Source organism: Hippopotamus amphibius, chromosome 4 (genome assembly GCF_030028045.1).
Source record: "Hippopotamus amphibius kiboko isolate mHipAmp2 chromosome 4, mHipAmp2.hap2, whole genome shotgun sequence".
Taxonomy (NCBI): Eukaryota; Metazoa; Chordata; class Mammalia; order Artiodactyla; family Hippopotamidae; genus Hippopotamus; species Hippopotamus amphibius.
In genome coordinates, this window is record NC_080189.1 from 161,603,120 (window position 1) to 161,623,335 (window position 20,216).

Genomic DNA, 20,216 nt, shown 5'->3' on the forward strand with positions numbered 1-20,216 from the left:
AATTCCAAATTCTAGGTAAACCAGTTCTCAGCAAGAGGCCTTTGAACAAGTTCTGCAGAACAAAGGAAGGGGAGCATCATCCTGAATGTTCAGAGGAAGAACTCGTCTTTGAAAATGACTGCCAGTGGAAACCAGAAGAATATTTTAGAAAGTCTTCATTAGGATGCAAGGAGATATAACCACTTTGAAACAGGAGCAGTAAGTCATAAGGACAGAAAGACAGCTATTTGAAAACCCAGTAGTATGGGAGGAAAAGGTATAGGGAAATTCGGGATGTAATTGTAATGTTAAAATGAAGGACAAATTCATTCTGCAGAAAATTGAGTTGATGATGTGGAAAACTTTGGAAGCCCTCCCAAAATGCACAGAGAGGAGATAGAAAAGAGAGAGAAGGCGATAGATCTGGAGCACAGGGACAGAGGCCCAGTCTGCAAGTATGTAAGTACTGTACTCCCAGGGAAGAAACCAAAGCATTGGGGTAGAAGAATGATTTAGAAAATATAACTGAAGAGAAAACGTGTTCCTGTGTTGAAAAAATGAAGTAAACAGATTAAAAGGGAAAACTAATGAAAAGGATCTCTATCTAGACATATCCTGGCAATATTTTTGCATTCTGCCTTGGTGGTGGGAGTGGAGCAGTTATAAAGAAAAATCTTTAAAGGAATGAAAATAAGGTTGGCATTCATCCCTGTAGTACTAAATGTGAGGAGCTGTAGACTTGCCTGTAGAATTTTGAAGGGGAAAAGGTTGCTCTCCTCCTCCTGCCCCCCGAATTTTATGTATACCTAAGATGGGAAGGCACTAGAAAGACATTCTCAGATATTCAAGTCTCAAAATATGTGCTCTTTAAAAATTTACCCTGAAAAGATATTTCATCTAACTGAGGATAAATCTGTTAGCTCTAAGAAAAGGTAAGTCTTAAAAGGATGGGTGGATTTCTCTAAGGCTCAGCCCACAGCCCAGTAGCAGAGTCCTGACGAAAATCATTATCTCCGCAAAGTATACCTGATTGCAGTGGCCAAGCTAATGAACCTGTGAAACCAGAGAGGTTACTGCCTTCTTTTGTGGGGCCATCTGAGTGAAACCAAAAAACAAACTCCGTTATACATTCTCATAACTTACTATGGGAATAATTTTGCAGTTGGTGTGAGATATTTCTCTGAAAAACTTGTCCCTCAGTCATGTTTACTTTCAGAATCAGAAATCTGATTACATATGGTTACAAATGTACCACCTCAATCCAGAAAAAAGGAAAAAAATGAGTGGAGATGTTTTGGGTGATAGGTCTAGGAGTGACCTTTCTGTTTTTGTAAATTCTAAGACAATTACAACTTTTTGTTAAATGTATTATTATTTAATAAAAATATAAAATGAAAACCCCCCTTTTTTTAAGCATGATAATGTAAGACATTAACTCTGTCCTTGTTATTTCTTTTGAAATTAGATATAAAAGACACCTCTTATTTAATCATCTTAAATGGGTGAGAAACCCAGGTGGTAAAGTTACTGATACCGACTTTTGATTGTAGATGATAAACTGATTCTGTACCTCCTTACTGTAATAGTGACAGGTATAAACTGCTTTTATTCAGTTCTAAGTTTATAGTCTTCTGTGGTTAGAAATGTGAAAGACTTAGCAAGCTCTCAGGTCAGAGGACAAGCTGTGTTTTTCCCCTCTCAATTGTGGGAATTCAGAGATTTAACTTATTGAAGTTAGAAGCTTCTCATTAGGGCTAGAAAGGAGGGAATTATTTTCAAAAAAGAATTTATAAAGATGTTATACTATCTGTTTCTGTATAAAAAGTTGCCCTAAAACTTAGTAGCTTGATAAAACATTTATAGCCTTGCAGTTCCTGAAGTCAGGAATCTGGGAGCAGTGCTGTGTGGTTCTGGTTCAGAGTCTCTCATACTTTTGCAGTCAAACTGTTGGTTGGGGCTGAGGAATCCACTTCCAAGCTCACTCACAGGGCTGTTGATAGATCTCATTTTCTTATAGGTTGCTGGATCCTGAGTCTCAGTTCCTTTCCAAGTGGGCCCCTCTACAGGGCTGTTAGCATCCTTAAAACATGATAGTTGGCTTCCCCTAGAGCAAATGGTCTGAGAGGAGACGGGGGAGAGAGAGAAAGAGAGAGGGAGAGAGCGAGCTTTCACTCAAGTACCCAAGATGGAACCCTAGTCTTCTATAAGCTAGTCTCAGAAGTGACATACTGTTACGTCTGCCTATGCTACTGGTTACACAGGCCAACCTGAATGTAAAATACCAGGAGGCTGGGATCATTGGGAGTCATCTGGGAGTCTGGTTATCACAGGTGGCTACTGGGCTTGTGAATTTTTTCCTAACTTAGTGTGAAGCTAAATTCAGGAATAGTATTCTCAGACTAATTATTTCCCCAGAACTTACTAAAAGAATGTTTTTACTTTGATTACAGAGGAAGGGTATTCAGGAACTATAAAGGCAAGCAAGGTATAGATCCCTGAGAATATATTTTGTCATATTTTAAGTAAGTATAGTGAAGATGAATGTTTATTTTTTTTAACTTAAGATATGGCATTAAGGGAGAGAGCTTCTTTCCAAAGTGAGTTTGTAATTCGTTTTCTTGATGTTCAACACATATCATGCCTTTTTAGCTGATAAACAATAGTAGTCAAGGCACGGGTAGAATTTCAGTTGTGTCTGAATGTTTTCAGTAGCAGAATCAAAGGAGTACTCTTTCCCTAGTTCAATTAGTCTGTTCGCGTTTTCAGAAGAATGACAATGAGAAGTGCTGAAATTCATAAGTATCTTATGAATAAACATGAGATTGACTTTTAGTAAATGAGGTGAATCTATCTGCACCACCTATATTTTAGTGGCTATTCAATGAGCACATGGGCTGTGGAGATATACCTCCCTGGTTCTGATGCTTATTTGCTATGCAGTGTTGGACAAGTTGCTTAATCTCTTTAAGCCTTATTCCTTCATCTGTAATATGAGGTTGACATAGTTACCTCATAGAGTTTGTAAAAGAAATGAAATAATGAATATAAAAGCACTTAGTACTTTTTCAGGCCTATAGTAGAACTCAGTAAGTAATATTACTGCTGTCAGTAAGTAGTAGTAGCCTTCTATGTTAATGGTTTTCCTAATAATTCAAGTACCAGACCCATTCTTGAGACACTTGTTTAGGTATCTGCTCAGTACAGTGTCTCCCCATCTTGGGTGAAACCCAGTACAGGAAAAATACCAGGTTTCATAGGCCATATATTAATTTTCCATTCAAAGTGAAAAAAGATTTGAGTCCCATAGAATTTTTTTATATTGAGGTATAATTGTAAGTCCTATAGAATTTAGATGACTATTTTAATAAGAATACCAGTGAGGAAATTACTACTGTTAGCCTCTAAAATAATAATATTTGGGAACATACAAGAATTATCACCCTAGAAGTAGTTTTTGAATCGTTCATCCTTTGTATAATAGCTCTAGAGTCCACAGAGCGGGTTCACATGCCTTGTATCATCACATCCTCAGAACAGTCCATCCACATTTTACTTGCGTGGAAGTAGGATTAGAGGTGCGGTGACGTGACACAAAGGCCAGACAAGGGGAGGCAACAGAGCTGATCTGAATGAGTTCATTCCATTTATGTTACATTTACCGAATGCCTGTTGTGTGCCAGGTGCTCTGCTAGGCATTGGGGACATTGAGGTGAGTAAGATACTTCCTTCTTTCCCAGCCCAAATCTCTCTCTTCCATGGCTATAGGGTATTCTTTCTCCCTGAGCAAGGCAGGGAAGGGTGATCTGTACAACTCTTGAGTAGTTTCAGTTCTACCAGTTTGCTTGAAGGTCCAGCTACGTGCTCATGGGGGGATCTGCAGGCCTCAGACTATTTGAGGCCCTGGCCCAGCTCTGGCAACAGAATGACATTGTTGCTTCTATGGGATGTTGACCTCTGCCCCAAAGGTTGGCCCCGTCCAGCAGAAGTACACAGGCTCCTCTTCTCTGAAGTGGTTTCCTTGAACCATGATGTCCTGCCCCCTTCATCCCTCCACTCTGTTCATCACTCTAGATGGGGATTCTCACCTTTGACACTACTGACAGTTTGGGGCCAGGTAATTCTCTGTTGTGAGGGTTATCCTGTGCATTGTAGGATGTTTAGCAGCAACCCTGTCCTCGACTCACAAGATGCCAATAGAATACCAGCTCCCTCTTCCCCCTCTGAGTCCTGACAAACTAAAATTTTTCCGGGTATTGCCAAAAGACCCCAAGGGCTGGGGTGGGGCAGGAGGATAGGAGAAGGGGGACAAAATTGCCTCTAGTAGAGAACCACTGCTCTAGACGTTTCTGGTACTGAGATTGGGTTTCTACCTCATTGACTCTGCTTTTACCAACAAGCATGAGTTTCAAATTAGAGAACTCAGACCAGAACGTTGATCTCTCCTATAGAATAAAAAAACTGTGATTTAAAAATGGAGAGTTTTTACTAATTTGAAAACAATACCCTTTAATTGCTCCTGAAAAGGGCAGGCAATTCATTTTCAGAACTTGTAAAGAAGAACAGTTCAGATGAAAGCATTGAAAAATTTGTACCTGGGACTTCCCTGGTGGCACAGTGGTTAAGAATCTGCCTGCCAATGCAGGAGACATGGGTTCGATCCCTGGGCTGGGAAGGTCCCACATGCTGTGGAGCAACTCAGCCCGTGTCCCACAACTATTGAGCCTGCACTTTAGAGCCTGCGAGCCACAGCTACTGAGGCCACGTACCACAACTACTGAAGCCCATACCCCTAGAGCCTGTGCTCCACAGCAAGAGAAGCCACTGCACTGAGAAGCCTGCGCACCACAATGAAGAGTAGCCCCCGCTCTCTGCAACTAGAGAAAGCCTGTGTGCAGCAAAGAAGACCAAACACAGCCAATAAATATATAAATAAACAAATAATAATAGAAATCTTAAAAAAAAAATTCACTAGAAGAACATGGGAAGTATATAAAAAAAAATTTGTTCCAAAGTTTACAATGTTTACCTACCTCTTTGCCCTGAAATTATTTAAATGGACGAGAGGTATCAATCGTGTTTTATTAGGCTTGATTCCTATGATAATCTACCCCTCTGAAAATGGATGTCATGCACAGTCATCTGGTCTGTCCAGAGTGCCTTGAATTACAAAGGTGCTCAGGTGAAATTAGATGGGATGGATGTGTGACGAAACAAAAAAAAAGCAAAATGTTAATTGCAATATCTAGGTGATATAGTGTGAGTGGTAACTTCTTTCAACTTTTTTGTATGCTTGAAAGTCTTCATAATAAAATGTTGGGAAAGGAAAGCCTCTGGAACTACTGGTTAGGTTGACTTTCTTTACATTTACGTTATTTCTGTTGGATGTGGTTCAGTTGCCTTTCTAACAATATTATAATAGTTAGGTAATACAGTGAATTGGTAGTCCAAGATCTAGGCTTTAATTTTGTTTGTGTTATTTTAAATGGTGGCTATGCTACTGAATTGTGGAAACATTTTTTTAGTGAAAACCATTATAGAGAAGTGTGATGTATTATTACTGTTTTTACTCACATAGGAATATTTTTTGAGACGTTTTCTGGTTTCTAAAATGGGGTGATTTTCTCAGTATTATAAGGTTAAATTCTAGGCTTGCACCACCCCTTATTTGGAGAATTTTCTTCATTGGAAAGCATTCATCTATGTTTTCATACTCTTCTCCCATAGTCTAGACTGTTTTTTATAAAAATATGTGCATTTAAATTGTGGTTGACATGCTTCTTTGTTAGTTTTAGTGCTGGCTATAGCAAGGTCTGGTATATAGTAAAACTTAATAAATGCCTACTAAGTGAATGAGTGAAAATTTAGGGGAAATAGTGGGGGAAATCCTTCCTCCTCATTTTCCTGTTAGAGACTTTTTATTGCCGCAGTTTAGAGTTGAATATTTTTAAATGATGTATAAATTATTTGTAGGGTTAATACATTTCTACTCAAAAATATTTTAGAAATATTCTATGAAGACTTTTATATGCAAACTATTTATAGGTTAGAATCATGTGAGAACAGGGAGTACAGAACAGCTCCCGAGGCAAAGACAGGAGCCGTGGATGCCTCTAGGAGTTGCTGTCATTTTAGGAAAAGACAAGATTTCATTACCTGCTATCTTTGTGGGCTTTGTTTTGTTGCTTTTTCTGAAGATTAATAAAGGCTGAGTTTCTGTCTTCCTGACTAAGTTTCAGAAGACCATAGTGGAATGGACACTAAAGGTAGAGTCATGTTTTTTTTTTTCTTATAAAAATGAGGAACAGAGTTTTTTCCCTTGCCTAGTAAAAATGCTCATAGCAAAAAAAGTTATAAACAAATTTGAAGGTTTTTGGAATAGGAAAAATGTGTAGTAGCCTGACATCTTTTGACTTTTTGACCTTATGCTCTACAAAGGTACTCAAAGAAAATTGTTTTTATTGAAAGATAGGAGCTTATTTTTAACAGAGTATTAAACATTCTGTTTAATTGGCTGTATTAACATTTTATAGTTGACTGAATCATTAAAATCCTATGAATCTGATTTTTTTTTTAAAAATCATAATCTCTGAGTCAGAAGTGAATGAAGGCCACTGGACTGGATAGCTTTGGCTTGTAAATTGTAAGGAGAAATATTTGCTTCTACTTCATAGCTAGCACTATATTTTTGCATGCTGTATCATAGTGTTTATGTGCAAATATGCCATGAAGTTCCCATTTATTTCCTCCTCAGTAAATTATGCTAACAGTTTCTTACATATAATTAGATTTCCACAATGCAGGTTCTTCTGAGGGAATAAATAGAATTAGCAGATGCTATCAGATGAAATAGTCATTTCCAGATATTGGTGGAATGATGATACTTTTATGTAATAAGTGTTCTGTAAGGCATAAATTATTTCCTCAGTGAAGAAGATACGTATCTCCTTTGAGCACAGCCTTAAAATCCTGATGATATTTCTATGACATCATTGCCATTACTCTAATTAACTATATATAGGAAACTTACATGTTTAGTCCAAGCTCTTTAAAGAACAGTGAGTCTCCTTAAATACTGTTGACAGAAATAGAAAATGTACAGGAACAGGAAGGTTTTAGGTTACCAATACCTTTCTTGATCCAGCAGAGTTCTTTGAGCTTACCCCCTTTATTTAGAATATGAGGAGAGAATGGAATCCATGCACAAAAAGGATTAAAGAAACCACTGTATCTTGTAGTGCTTACAGGTGGCTGGAAATGAGTGGGGAGAAGACTCCATAGACTTTGTAGTAAAGCAATGGTTTTAATTTCTTAATTGGAAATATTCAAATAGAGGGGCCCATAGATTTTGCAGAGTAGAACTTGTAACACACGTAGATCAGTAACCTTCCTCAGTAAAAAGCCAGGTAGTAAATATTTTGGGGCTTTGTGGGTGATTCATTCTCTGTTGCAGCTCCTCAGCTCTGCAGTTGTAGTGTGACGGATGTCAGAATCGATAGGTCAGTGAGTGAGCCTGGCTGTGTTCCAATAAATCTTTATTTATGGACAGTGAAATGTGCATTTCCTCTCATGTCCGTATGTCACAAAGTATTCTTCTTTTGATTGCCACCCGTGATTTAAAACTATAAAAACCATCCTTAGCTCATAGGCTATACAAAAATGGTTGATTGTTGTTTGCTGACCCCTGCTTCTCAATTACTGATATGCTAACCAAGAAAGCACGTAACACAGTGATGGAATAGAATGCCTGTCTTATAGCCTGATGTGTTTTTTAAGCCCTCCTTAATATCAAGAGGAGCTAAAGAATATAAAATATGCTTTACCTTCGAGGCAAGATGAGAGTAATAAAGTAGTTGATATGAGAGAATGTGTAGTAAGACTCAGTGGAGTTAAGAGTTAGACCACTAATATTGTTAGGAATTTGCTAAAAACATAAAAACAACACCATAAAGTTCAGCAGGCACAGTTCCTTGGACTCAGAAGTAGGAAGAATGCAGTACCCGGTGAGGATGCAGTGCCTGGATTTAACTGTAGAGCTCTTTGAAGAGTCTAAATCCATCAGAACCTAGTGGTATAGTTTTGTGAGACATTTCTTATAATGACACCTGAGAATATTCCCACTTATAAGTACCGAGGAAAAAAAATGAAAGAACCTTTAAATAAATCAGGTATGTTTTATTTTATATATTTTATTGGCTTTTGCTGTAATGAATTTCTTGGATCTGTAACGCAGAGACAAGCTTAAGTGAGGAAACATTGCTACTTAATTTACCTGGCAGTTTTAGGATTTAGTGCTGGCAAGATATTTGGAAATGTTGCAAAATACAAAATATTTTCAGATTTTTGATCCAGAAATGTAGACCGAGTTTTTGCCAAGCCTACTTACGTAGCATGGTGAGAATGCTTCTTCCGTCTTCTAGAGCACATGAACAAAATTGATTAGCTTTGAAGGAAGCATCCCAGTCAAGGAAACTGCTAATATTGTAAAGAACAGAGAAATTTTTCTTGAACCAGGTAAATCAAATTTGATGATTAGGTGGGAGAAAGGCAGCATCAGAAGAGGCAGAATCAGTTGTTGAAAGTAGCTCAGAATTTAGCTGACTTGGACAGAATTCTATGGGGCAAGAGCTTTATTTCAATGAGTTCGAATGGAGTTTGTTTTTATATTTTTATTTTTAACCTTTTTTGAAAATGAATTTTGCTGTATCCACTTAATATCAAGAGAGACATTAGTTTAAAAAAAGTAACTTTTGTCGTACTGGTTTTTTTTTTCTTCTGTTCATGGATTTTTGTTTGCTTTTTATAAATGGAAAAACTTGAAAAGTGCTGGATGTCTTAAAGTTGCATGGCTTCATTTGAAACCAATAGTTGATAGTATTTAAAAATAAAATTGGTTGGTAAATTTGTGTTGTTTAATAAACCAAAGCAGGTTGAGATTACGTCTATGAGCCTTAATAACTTTCTAATGCTAAACTAACAGTGACTGGAGATCTTTTAAGAGTACTTTAAAATATAAGTAAAAGTTTTACAATTCTCCTCTTCTTATATTTCTTTTGTTTGGGGGAAAATAAACTTACCTTTGTGACTTTAGCTATGAAATTTACATTTCTGATTGACTAATGAGCTAGAGTGAAATTAAGGAAACTTGGGATCTTTTGATTTGAAAACTAGAAGCCGAATGGACAGTGCTTTGGTTTTTACTGGGGTTGATGCATTCTCTTGTTTTACTCTTTTTTTCAGTGAAACCAGCAGTGTGTGTAGCAGCAGTGACACAGGGCTCTTTACCAATGATGAAGGACGGCAAGGTAATCTTGATTCCAGCTTTGGGACATTGGTTCATTGTTTCTGGGAAGATTCTAATGGTTCTAGGAGTGCCTCATTGAAAATATGATTGTTGTCTGTGGAAGCGGTTTTCAAACTTTAGGGCATAAAAGCCATGTGGGGAACTATTAAAAGTGCAAGTTCCTGAGCTCCTGGAAATCAGATTGGTCTAGAGTTGACCTCTGGAATCTGCATTTTCCATAAGCACCTGTGATGATTTTTATGCAGGTAGTTCAGACTGAGAATGGTTGATCCAGGGGGCTTAAAGTGTCAAGGATGGAACTTTGGGAAGTTGCTTTTTATTAAAACCAAAAAATAACCATATGTATTACTGGATGTCAAGACATTATTTTCACATATAGAAAATTAATTTTTTTAACCTTATTTATAAGTGCCCATAGTGTTCTAGGTGAATGTATTATAGAAATTCTTTCTGAAGTTTAGTAGCACTGTGAATAAGACTGGTGTATGTTAATTATCAGGTTTTTATTTTTACTATTTAAACAGTAATTTGATCTTGTCCTGTACACTTGCTTAGTGCCACACTAATTGTGTACTAATAAGAATTTCTTGTAACTCCTTTGGACTGTAGTTTTCTTAATCTAAATAAGGGGTTTGTAGTTCTCTAAAGTCGCTTCTGAAATCCAGTGATTTTTTTTCCAATGGTTAAGTGACTGAAGGACAGAGACACAGTGGCTGCATGTCTAGATTGATCCAGATAGGCTCCTTAATAACTTGAAGGGATCCTGGGGCAGTGAGACTTTGGTTCCAAGTCCTAATTCTGGAGAGAGACTGTGGGGAGGTATCTACCCATGCCTCAGAGCTGTGGGCATAGATGGAGTTGTTGAGCTTCCTACTATAATGGAGGCTGTTGTGAGCACATTTCTATTCCTTTCTGATTCTGAGGGAGCCAGGTGTCATCAGAAGCTGTGTGTGTATACTCCCCGGTGGGCTCTAGCTAGGGTCTTGATTCTCTTATCTCATACCAGGAAAGTCTGGTTGTATTTTCATGAATGAAGTGGAGCACACTTTCGTAACTAATATTTGCTTTTCTTCTTTGCTTTTACAATATCATAATGCATCTTTTAAAAGTTATGATGTGTATACAGAGGTGTAAGAAAGTGTGGACCTGTTACAACTGATTAAGTTTTGGGCCTTTGGAAAGCCTTCCACTGATAAGGAATCCTTGGTATATTGTGGAAGGTTGTAGAATGTTTTATAGCCCCAGCTTTCCTCTTTGTCTCTGCCTCAACTTCACACATTTTGGTGATATTTAGATACCTATAGAGTTCTCAGCACAAAGCTGTGGTACTTTCTACTTCTATGTCTTTGTTTATGTTGGTCTCTCTGCCTGAAATCTCATCTTCACCTTTCCTTGAATGGCTGGTCATCCTCCGAGACAGTTCTCATTTTGCTCCTCTGGAACATGTTTATGGACTGTGGGTTTTCTTGCTCTCAATTTCTTGTTTGGTTTGGATGATAGGAGGCAACAGCAGAAGTGTGGAGGGAGGGAGGTGAATGAGGTTGGGTGTATTAGTCAAGTTTTTATTGTGATAATACTGTTTAACAGCCCCCAGATTTCGGTGGTTTACTACATTCATTTTTTGTTATGGGGCTGGGGGTTGGCTGTGGTTCAGCTGATCTTGCCTGGGCTCAGCCTGTCTCCAGGCTTCAAATTAGGTTTGTATCTACTGATTTTTTTCTTATTCTGGGACCTAGGCTAAAAGAGCAGTGGCTCTATGTGGCATGGACGTCTCATGGCAGAGGACATGAATGCCAAGTGACCAAGCCAGACCATGCATGACTATTTAAAGCTTTTGCTTGAATCACGTCTGCTAACGTTCTGCTACCTAAAGCACATCACATGACTTAAGCACCATGTCTGTAGAATGAGGACGTGTGCTCTGCCTCAAGGGGAAGGCTCTGTGGCATCCCAGGGCAAAGGGAGAAGAGTGTGGATATATTGTTTTATTATGGGGAAGTAGTGAAGAGTTGGAAACAATGATGCAGTGTCCGCTTAGAGTTATCCCTGGCTCCCTTTCTGTGGGACTGCTGGTTGGCAGTGGTTGTGTTCCTCTGTTGAAGGCTGCCATTCCAGCTTGGGCCCTTCTCCTATAACCACAGTTCTCTGTACTCTGGTAACCATTCTCTCCCCTTCTTCAGGTTTAGGAGTGGTAAAGACTCCCTGCTCTGCTGGCTGCAGGATGCTTCAACATCCCTTTTGACTTCTCTTAACACTGTCTGGACCTTTGTAAATAATCACTTCACTAAAGTCGCACATACCTCATTTAAATGTACAAGTGTTTCCTAAAGGGATTCTGACTGATACACTTAGTGTAAGCATCATCTCGTGGAACCCTCGACCCTTCTTTCCCTGTACTTACTGCTTTTTTATCACTTACCGTATTACATTATTGTTGATAGTTGCATGCCTTTTCCATTGAAGCTTTTTCAAAGGAAGGAGTTTTTTTATTATTATGTGCTACCACAATAGGTAACACATTGCCTGGCATATAGTAAGCTCTTGAATAATTATTGGGGAAGCCAGATAAGGAGAAAATTCTCCTTTTTCTCCCTCAAACAGAATTATGCATAGAACCTCAAATTATAAAACAACTAAAGTTATTTTAGTTAAAGCAAGATCCTAGAGGAGCAGGAGGTCCGGAGTCTGATCCGCTGCGCCTCTTCCTTATTCTCTGGCAGCACTCTTTTGAGGAGCTCCTGCATCAGGCATCCTAGTGAATCTAGGTTGAAGACTACTGGTCTAGATGATCTCACAAGGTTCCTTCCAGTTGAGTGAGTCCCTTTTTGTATTATCAGAAATCTTGAGTGAATGCTGGAGAACCAAAAAAAAATTCCCTTATAGTCTGCCATTTGTCATCAGAAAATATGATCTAGCTAAATATATTGCTTATGAATAGGAAGGAATTAATATATTGACTTGCAGTGAAACTAATCATTGTTAATTCTGATAACTATCTTTAATTCATCCTTATACCTGGTTTGGTGAGATGGTTTTAGAGAAGTGGTTCTCAAAATGTGGTCTCCAGACCAGCTTAGCATCACTAGTGAACTTGTTAGAAATGCACATTTTTGTTCCTATCTAGGCCAAAATTAGAAACCTTGGGGATAGGGCCCAGCAGTCTGTGTTTAATAACCCTTCCCAGTCCTTCTGATGCATGCTAAAGGTTGAGAACCACTGTTTTAGAAAAACAGCTGTTGATGGTATGTTTTTATAAGGGAACACTTGGAGCAGCTTCTTTAGTGGCCTTTTCCCCCTTTTAGAGATCTCTGCAGTGATTTGAGAGTTATTATTCTCCTGGGTGTTAGTGGTCCATGAATCTGATACTTCATGTGATTAGCATGGCCTGAGCAGCTTCTCTGAGATCCAGTACCCATTAGAGAATGAATGCATTATGAACTGTTTAGATGTTCTAGTAATAATTTCCTTCATCCTTGCCGTTTTAAAAGGGGTGTGGGGTAGCAGACATAAAGTTATCCATCTTACTCTTTGTGGGCAGGAATAAGCTCTTTGGGAAATTGAGATGCTATCATTGTAGGCAGTAGAAAGAAGTTTGAACCAAGGTCTGGCCATATGGGTCTAGTCTTGACTTTGTCAATAATCAAGAGTATGGCCTTGGGCAAATGGTATAACTTCTTGACAAGCCTTGGGGGATTATATTGTCTTTGTGGTTAGTTTTTTCCTGGTAGCTTGGATCGCTACTGTCAGGATGGTTTTGTGTCCCATTAATGAGGTATCAAGAAAGAAGCAAGGTATGGGTATACTTTCTTTATTCACCTGTTGTGAGAAATACAAATATAACAAGAAATTCTTCAGGAATAGCTAGTTTTGAATTGAGAAACATTTATGGGCTTTGAACCTCCAAGTTCGTTTATACCACTTGGAATGGTACATGGGAGGCAGTTTATTTTTTTGTTACAAGCTTTGGAGTTAGTCAGGCTTTGGGTTGGAACCATGGCTTTATCATTTACTAACATGACTTCTCTGGGCTTTAGTTGCCTAATTGATAAGCTGGAGTAAGTGTAAGGTTTGGAAGAGATAACACATTTACAGATCTTTAGCATAGAGTCTGGTAGGTGGTAAGGGCTTAGTAAATGGTAGCTTTATTAGTTTTTACTGTCAAAAGCAGTCCAGTGTACCACAGTAGGACATTTATGCACAACTAGTTTGATGTCCCAGTTTTCATCATCATGTGACTCAAGAAGAAGTATCAAAGCAATTTTTTTGTACTTTGACTTTTTAAAAAAGTATAATCAGACCGATAGCTCTGAAAGGTCATCGTGCCATTTGGCTTCTTGTAGAGCATGTTGAAGTTCCAGCTCGTGACGGGGTCTCTCTCCTTCAGGGGACGACGAGCAGAGTGACTGGTTCTACGAAGGGGAATGTGTGCCCGGCTTCACTGTGCCTCATCTTCTGCCCAAGTGGGCTCCTGAGCACTGCTCTGAAGCAGAGAGGAGGGATTCTGCACTGGATAAACTTTCAGATTCCACGTTCCTTTTACCTTCTCGGCCAGCTCAGAGAGGTGAGTTCTGAGGAGACCAAAACATACTTCACACTTTTATGGTTCTCTCTAAAGAGAATCACCCCATGGCAAGCATCCTCATGCCTGTAAGCATGCTTTAAGCATCTGAATTTTAGAACTAGTCCAGGAATTTTTCTAGAAGATTCAAGGGTGAGTCTCAAAGCTTGAGGCTCTCTCCATTCTTACCTAAATCAATCCATGGAGGCTCTTGGAATGCATATTAGCAGGGTGTTCCTTCAGCTTGCTATTGCCATTTGTGCTGGATTTAAGAAGCCTAGCAGCGTGTCACTGCTGCTTATCCTGCTGTGAAACTGGTGGGCTACTGAGTGCTCAGTGGAGGCCTGAAGTAGTGAATCTTGGAAGAGAACTGATTTCAGTAACAGCATTCACCTACAAGGTATGATGACATTTTTTAAATGGATGATTTAAAAATATTTTTTTAAAATTTTATTTTAATAGTTCTATTACTGTGGAGTATAACACAAATACATATGCTTTCCTTTTACTTTTCTATCAATTATGATGTCGCAAAGTGGAATAGAAAGAGCCTAGGGGAAGGAAATGTGGTAATACTCTCTGGTAATACTCGCTGGAACTATGTCCCTAACTCTGTGACTGAGGCAGAGTCACTTCATTCCCTTGGGAAATCAGGATCATCACTTAGGATATCGTGACATTGAACAAAACTGTTTCAGAGGTTTCTTTTAGCTCTATAAATTTATGATGTGAGGCTTCCCAGTAATCAGCAATCAGCCAGTTAATCGGTTACCAAGTATACTTTGAGCATCTGTTGGTGATCAGAATTACAGTAGAGCTGTAAATTCCTATTCTGTAGCATTTCTTTATGATGAATTTGGATGATTGAAAGGCCTCCTCAAAGCACTTGGTTCTTGGTAATGATGCTTGACATCGTTTGCTACTTTAATAACTTTCTTAAACATTTCAGTGACCATTTCTAAAAGTTCTTTATGGACCACATAAAGTACATACAAATAAGCAAGACAAGGAAGGAGAAACTTTAAATGGCCTATAATCCCACACCTAGAGTCATTTTGGTGTGGATTCTTCCAGTTGTCTCTTCTATGTGCAGAACACATATAGCAGTTAGAAAAATGGGATTATACCATAGTGCTATTTTTACCTATTTCATGAATTAGGATATTTTGGAGATGATAGCTAAGATTTAATTTGTAATTAGAAATTATTGATGATACCATATATTTGTGTAGTGTTTTCAGTTTATAACGTACCTTGCATGTGCTATTTCATTGAGTCTTCAAAAGAGTCCTGCAAAAGAGGATTGAGCAAGTGATTATTCCCCTTTTATAGGTGAGGATGCATGCCTAGGTCAGAGGTAAATGTCATGCCTAAGATCATACTACTGGTGACAAAGACATGGGAATAGTAAATCCTTGGCAAATAGCCTAGTAATACTAGTTTAAGGGTCAGTCTAGTAAGATCTTGGGGAGGAAGGCCTTTGGTGTACTAGAAGCGTATTGTTGCTAATGAGTCTTCTGCATTCTGTTACTGAGGTCTTTCTTCTTTTTTATTTAGGGTACCATGCTCGCTTTAATCGTCTGCCTGGAGCTGCAGCTCGATGCCTCAGAAAGGGGCGAAGAAGGCTTGTTGGGAAGGTGATAGCTCTCATTGTTTCCTAGGCTCATTGGGAAGATAATATTCCCTATGAGATTTGCGTACACTATTGATAATCAAAGGTACTGCAGAACTCCCTGGGGTTAATTAAGCCAGGTGTATTTTGCAAGTTCACAAGAGTGAACATTATGTAGGACATGAATGGATACACACATAAAAGATGAAGCTTAATTCATACAGAAGTTCTGACAAAGCGAACACTGTTATGACAGTGTCTGCTGTCTGTAAATCTACAGGCCTGATCTCTGTCTCTTCTACTCTTTTGATTAATCTTATATTATTATTATATAAGTTGAAATACTTTTGGCGTCTTTAAGACTCCTCTTGACTTCAGGAGTGCTTCTTTTGTTCTAACTTTGGTCTTTTATTCTAGAATTCATTAAAAAAGAAAAAATCTGGGGAAAAAAACCATTATCAAATTTCAAAAAGCCCCTCCTTGGCCATGAGGGAGGAATATCTACCATTTACTCAGTTCTGCCTTTGCCAGGGACTGTGCTAGGCACTCAGTTCATTTAATCCTCCCAAAAATCTTGTGAAAAAGGTGATATTCTCTTTAGAGGATGAGGAAAACGGGTTCAAAGATGTTAAGGAGTGTCTGATGTTACCCAGATAGAAGTAGCAAAATACAGAGAATTGAACCCAAGTCTACTTCTCTTTTGTCTTTTTAAATTTAAATTTAAGTAATTGTTTTACTATGTTTTACTCTGGCTTTGAGATTGAAAATAGGGTAAGACTGGAGTTCATACCCAGTCAGAGAAGATTGTGGTGGACAAAGAATACGGATGGGAGAGGCATTTTAGAGCATTAATGTGTTTGTTCACTCAGTAAGCATCTGAGTGCCTATGTGTGGCAGGCTCTGTGCCCAGCCAGGTATGTAGTGGTCAGAGCCACAGTCTGCCTGCCCTCAGAGAGCTACTGTTTTGTAGATGAATCAGGGAACTGTTTTCTGTGGAAAAAATGAGGCTGTTTATTTTCAGATGGATTCATCTTCTTATTTTTAAATTTGATGTCAAATCTCTAATTAGTCATTTGCTTATTGGAAGAATGATACCTCTTCTTTCGGATGACTCATTTTACAGGTGATAAAATGCTGTGTTTGCTATTCTGGGACCTTATTCTTGACAGGACAGCTAGCAGAGTAGGACTACACGGGGTGGAGGGAGGCAGGAGTTTGGGAGTGGGGATCAGAGCGGTGGTTTGAGTTTTTCTCTTTATTGGTTAGGCTTGACAGAGGGTGTTCTCCCTGCCACCTACCTTACTTTGTTTCAGGTCCTGTAAAATAAGAGGCTTCCACTTCTGCGGAGGTAAATCATTTCATCCTGGAAGCTCCCTTTGGCTTGCCTGGCAGGAAAGTAGGGCCTCTTGGATGTGTCTTTAATGATTGCAGATGAATAGGATGATATGTACTTGTCTAATTCATCTTCATCCCCTTAAAGGGATATTTGTCATTCCTACCAGAGGTCACTGTTCTGCCCCCCTTCTTCTCCCTCCCCCATCTCTCTTCTCTTTTTCTAAATTGTAATCATAAATAATGAGTTTCATTCACAGCTCCCTGCCAGCGAGCTGCTAATTACGCAAAGTACTGCTTGTAATTTACACAGTAATAAACTGTAAATTTAAACATTACTGCACTTTAAGTTAATAATTTTTCTGCTGTAACAAACAGCTCATTTTTCACCCATCTTTTCCCTCGGCCCCATTACCATGGCTGTGTCTGTGACCAGGAGGCATAGGTGTAAAGAGTGAAGGATATGAAGAATTCAATGTGTGAAGCCTTTTCATTTCGCTCCACTCCCACCTGAAATCTCATCTCAAATTAATTTTTCTATAGCCGGTTTTCTAAACTGATATTTAGGCTAATCTACACACATAGATGAATATAGATAATAATGTTTGCCTAGAAACAAATCTGTTTGAGTGACAGGCTAGACATTTTTGACATTCATGCCCATGACTTAACATGTCCTCATATGTGCATAACTCTTGCTCACGCACTGTTGGTATGCTTCCCCAGTTTCTGTGATAAATATTCACTGTAAATGTACTCAAGTTAAATGAAGGGTGAGTGCCTTCTGCCATTTTCCAGTTTTTTTTGAGATGATTAGTTTGAGTTGCTTGTGGTATTACGGGTATGATTTCATATTACAATCTTGAGAACCACAAATTTAAGAACCAATTTATACAAACGTCTGTTTTTACTTTAGGAGATGATGTTTAACAGACAAATACAGGGTGACAATTTTTATAAAGTTACAAAAGTCCTTTGACTTGTGTACATTTAGTCAGTAGATACTTAGTGTTACCAGTGAGGACTCAGTAAATGTCCCATTATGAAGGCTCTTGAGGCTATAATTGTATGACTCTAGGGATCTTGGCGTGCTGGCCTGTTAAAAATTGGCTGCTGTTGGATTTTTTAAAAAGTGTTTCTATTTTGATGTACTTTAATAACTCCAAGAAGTATTTCTCACTATATTAAAATACTATATGTAATAAAAAATGTTTATAATGACTTTTTTTTGAGCACTAGAGAAAAATAAGTCTAGAATAACATACAATATTTATAACAATAGAGTCCCACGAAAAGATAGTTGCTGTTGGATTTAAAGATTGACATCTGACTTGTGCTTTGGGGTTGCTGGTATAATTATGTGAAAGCATGAGCTTGATGACAGATCAAGCTTACATATTTGTTTCTGTGCTTAGATGACACTCTTATCTTCTTTGCCTTTTCAGGAGTCCAGCATAAGTAATTTGGGTACCGAGAGGATAGGCCACCTCATTAGTGACCCTCGGCAGAAAGAGTAAGTGCTTATGTATTTACTGGCTATCCTAGCCTGTTCCTTGGAGGAGGCAGCAGAGGAACGTTTTATGAAGGAACCTAAAAATCCAATTGTAGAGCTGAAAAAGAAGATGTTAAAGATTGGTGCTTTGTAACAGTTAAAATGGCTAACACCCTAAACTCATGAGAGTGATTTTTTTTCCTTTCTAGACTAGTTTAAATTTTCTTTGCTTTTTATGTCTGTAGGTGCTGCATTATAAAAGTAGCCTCCAGTAAGGATTTTTAAGTTAATTTTCCTGTCTCTTAAAATTTTTTTGTTCAAAATGGGTGATTGCCTCTATATTCTCCTACACGCTCTTCCCATTTTTAGATCTCTAGAGAGAGAAATGCCTTTTCGTTCTAACTACTGTGATAAATGCCACTGAAAAACCTGTGTGTAGGTATAGGAAAATCGTGCCACCCTTTCTTGTGGCAGCCTTGACCTCTGACATGACTGGCTCTTGGTGTCTCTAGTACATGTCATGGTCAGTATCCAGTTATGATCCTATACCCATCCAGCCTGGTTGAAGTTTTAATCTATAAAATAGGCAAGATGTGGTTTATGCCCTTGTTGAATTGGGGATCCTGTTCTCACCGCACAACTGAGAGTGCATTGTTGTCATACCATCGTGTCGAGCTTTTTTTTAGTGTCCAGTCTTCTGCATTCCATTAAAAGGCTTTTTCTTTGAAGAGTTATTTTCTGCAAAAAAGTTCATACACATTTAATATCTCTCTCCTTTCTCCTCCAATTCCATTTTTTTCTCATTTCTTTGTCTTCACTTCATTAACCTAACATCTTTTTATCTTCTCTCTAATAATGTTCCTACCACTTCTTTTATTGTTTTCTTTCCTCTTATTCTCTCCCTCTCTTTAGTTTCTGGTTACCATCAGCTGGGAAAAGAGAACGAAATCAGGTAAGATTGCTTTTCTTTGTCATCTTTATTTTATCATTTGATTTCCTTTTCTTTAGAAAGAATAAAGCATTGGCTTCTGATTTTCCTCACATTTCTGCTTGTGCACATGAGGTAAGGTTCCTGTTCTTTGTGTTATTTTGATTTTCTTGGAGGACTGTTTTCCAAGAATATCTAGTAGTCACTGATAAGAAGTATAGCTAATTCCCCTTTTTAGGTTCAACTGTGACCTTCAGTTTATTACTTGTAACACATATTTCATAGGAATCCAGTTTTTATTCTAGTTTTGGACTTTGTAGTAAAAAATTAGAATGCATCAGCATCCTGTGCTGAGAAGTACAATGTTGAATCTTAAACATATGAAGCAGTGGGAGGTAGAGCTGCTTCAGGTGAAGTGGGGTCGAGGCCTTAGAGCCTCTTACCCTTTTTCCTAGTTATCCCTAAGAGGGCCCTTGGCATATCTAGGCCTTTATAGGGGTCATAATTTTAAAATTACTGACAGTTGCTCTCAATATGTTCCTTTAACATTTGACGCTTTTGAGTTTTGTTGGGAGAGAGATTGCTTTATCTTCATGATTAGTTGTAAAATAGATGAAGACTGATAGGTAAAAATTCTCAGGCTTTCCATTGCTGCATGGTTTTGTGGCTTTTTTTTTTTTTGACTGCTTATTGGCTTGTTAAATTGACACATATTTTAGATTTGGAACCTTCATCTTGAAGTTACTATTTCAAGATGAACTAAAATAGTGGTAGACTGAACTGGTGTGTATTTATGATGTGATTTAAGATGGCATATGGATACACAGTTTTTACTTAAAGTTACAATAATTTACATTAAAAAAAGTAATCATTCTATGAAACTTATTTCTTAGAAATATAGTAAGGACAAGGCTGAGTAAAAATAATTGATATGAAGAAAAATATTATAGTAGAGCAGGTGGTGGGCAGATAAAGAAAATGTCATTAAAGTGGGATGTGAGAGACTGCAGTTTG

The 20,216-nt window shown here is 38.2% G+C and overlaps 1 protein-coding gene across 16 annotated transcripts in view; it reads left to right on the forward strand.

Annotated features, from left to right (window-relative positions):
* GPATCH2L (G-patch domain containing 2 like) overlaps positions 1 to 20,216 on the forward strand; it is a 50,717-nt gene that overhangs the window by 8,189 nt on the left and 22,312 nt on the right. For 3 of the 16 annotated variants that reach the window (XM_057730906.1, XM_057730911.1, XM_057730907.1), the window contains exons 3-7: positions 9,217 to 9,281; positions 13,665 to 13,841; positions 15,396 to 15,475; positions 18,228 to 18,295; positions 19,187 to 19,337. In XM_057730906.1, coding sequence (XP_057586889.1) covers positions 9,217 to 9,281; positions 13,665 to 13,841; positions 15,396 to 15,475; positions 18,228 to 18,295; positions 19,187 to 19,337 — 541 coding nt within the window. Of the gene's footprint in view, positions 1 to 9,216; positions 9,282 to 13,620; positions 13,842 to 15,395; positions 15,476 to 16,763; positions 16,799 to 18,227; positions 18,296 to 19,186; positions 19,338 to 20,216 lie in introns of those variants that run through there. The other 13 variants (XM_057730917.1, XM_057730915.1, XM_057730910.1 and 10 more) reach the window with 9 other exon arrangements.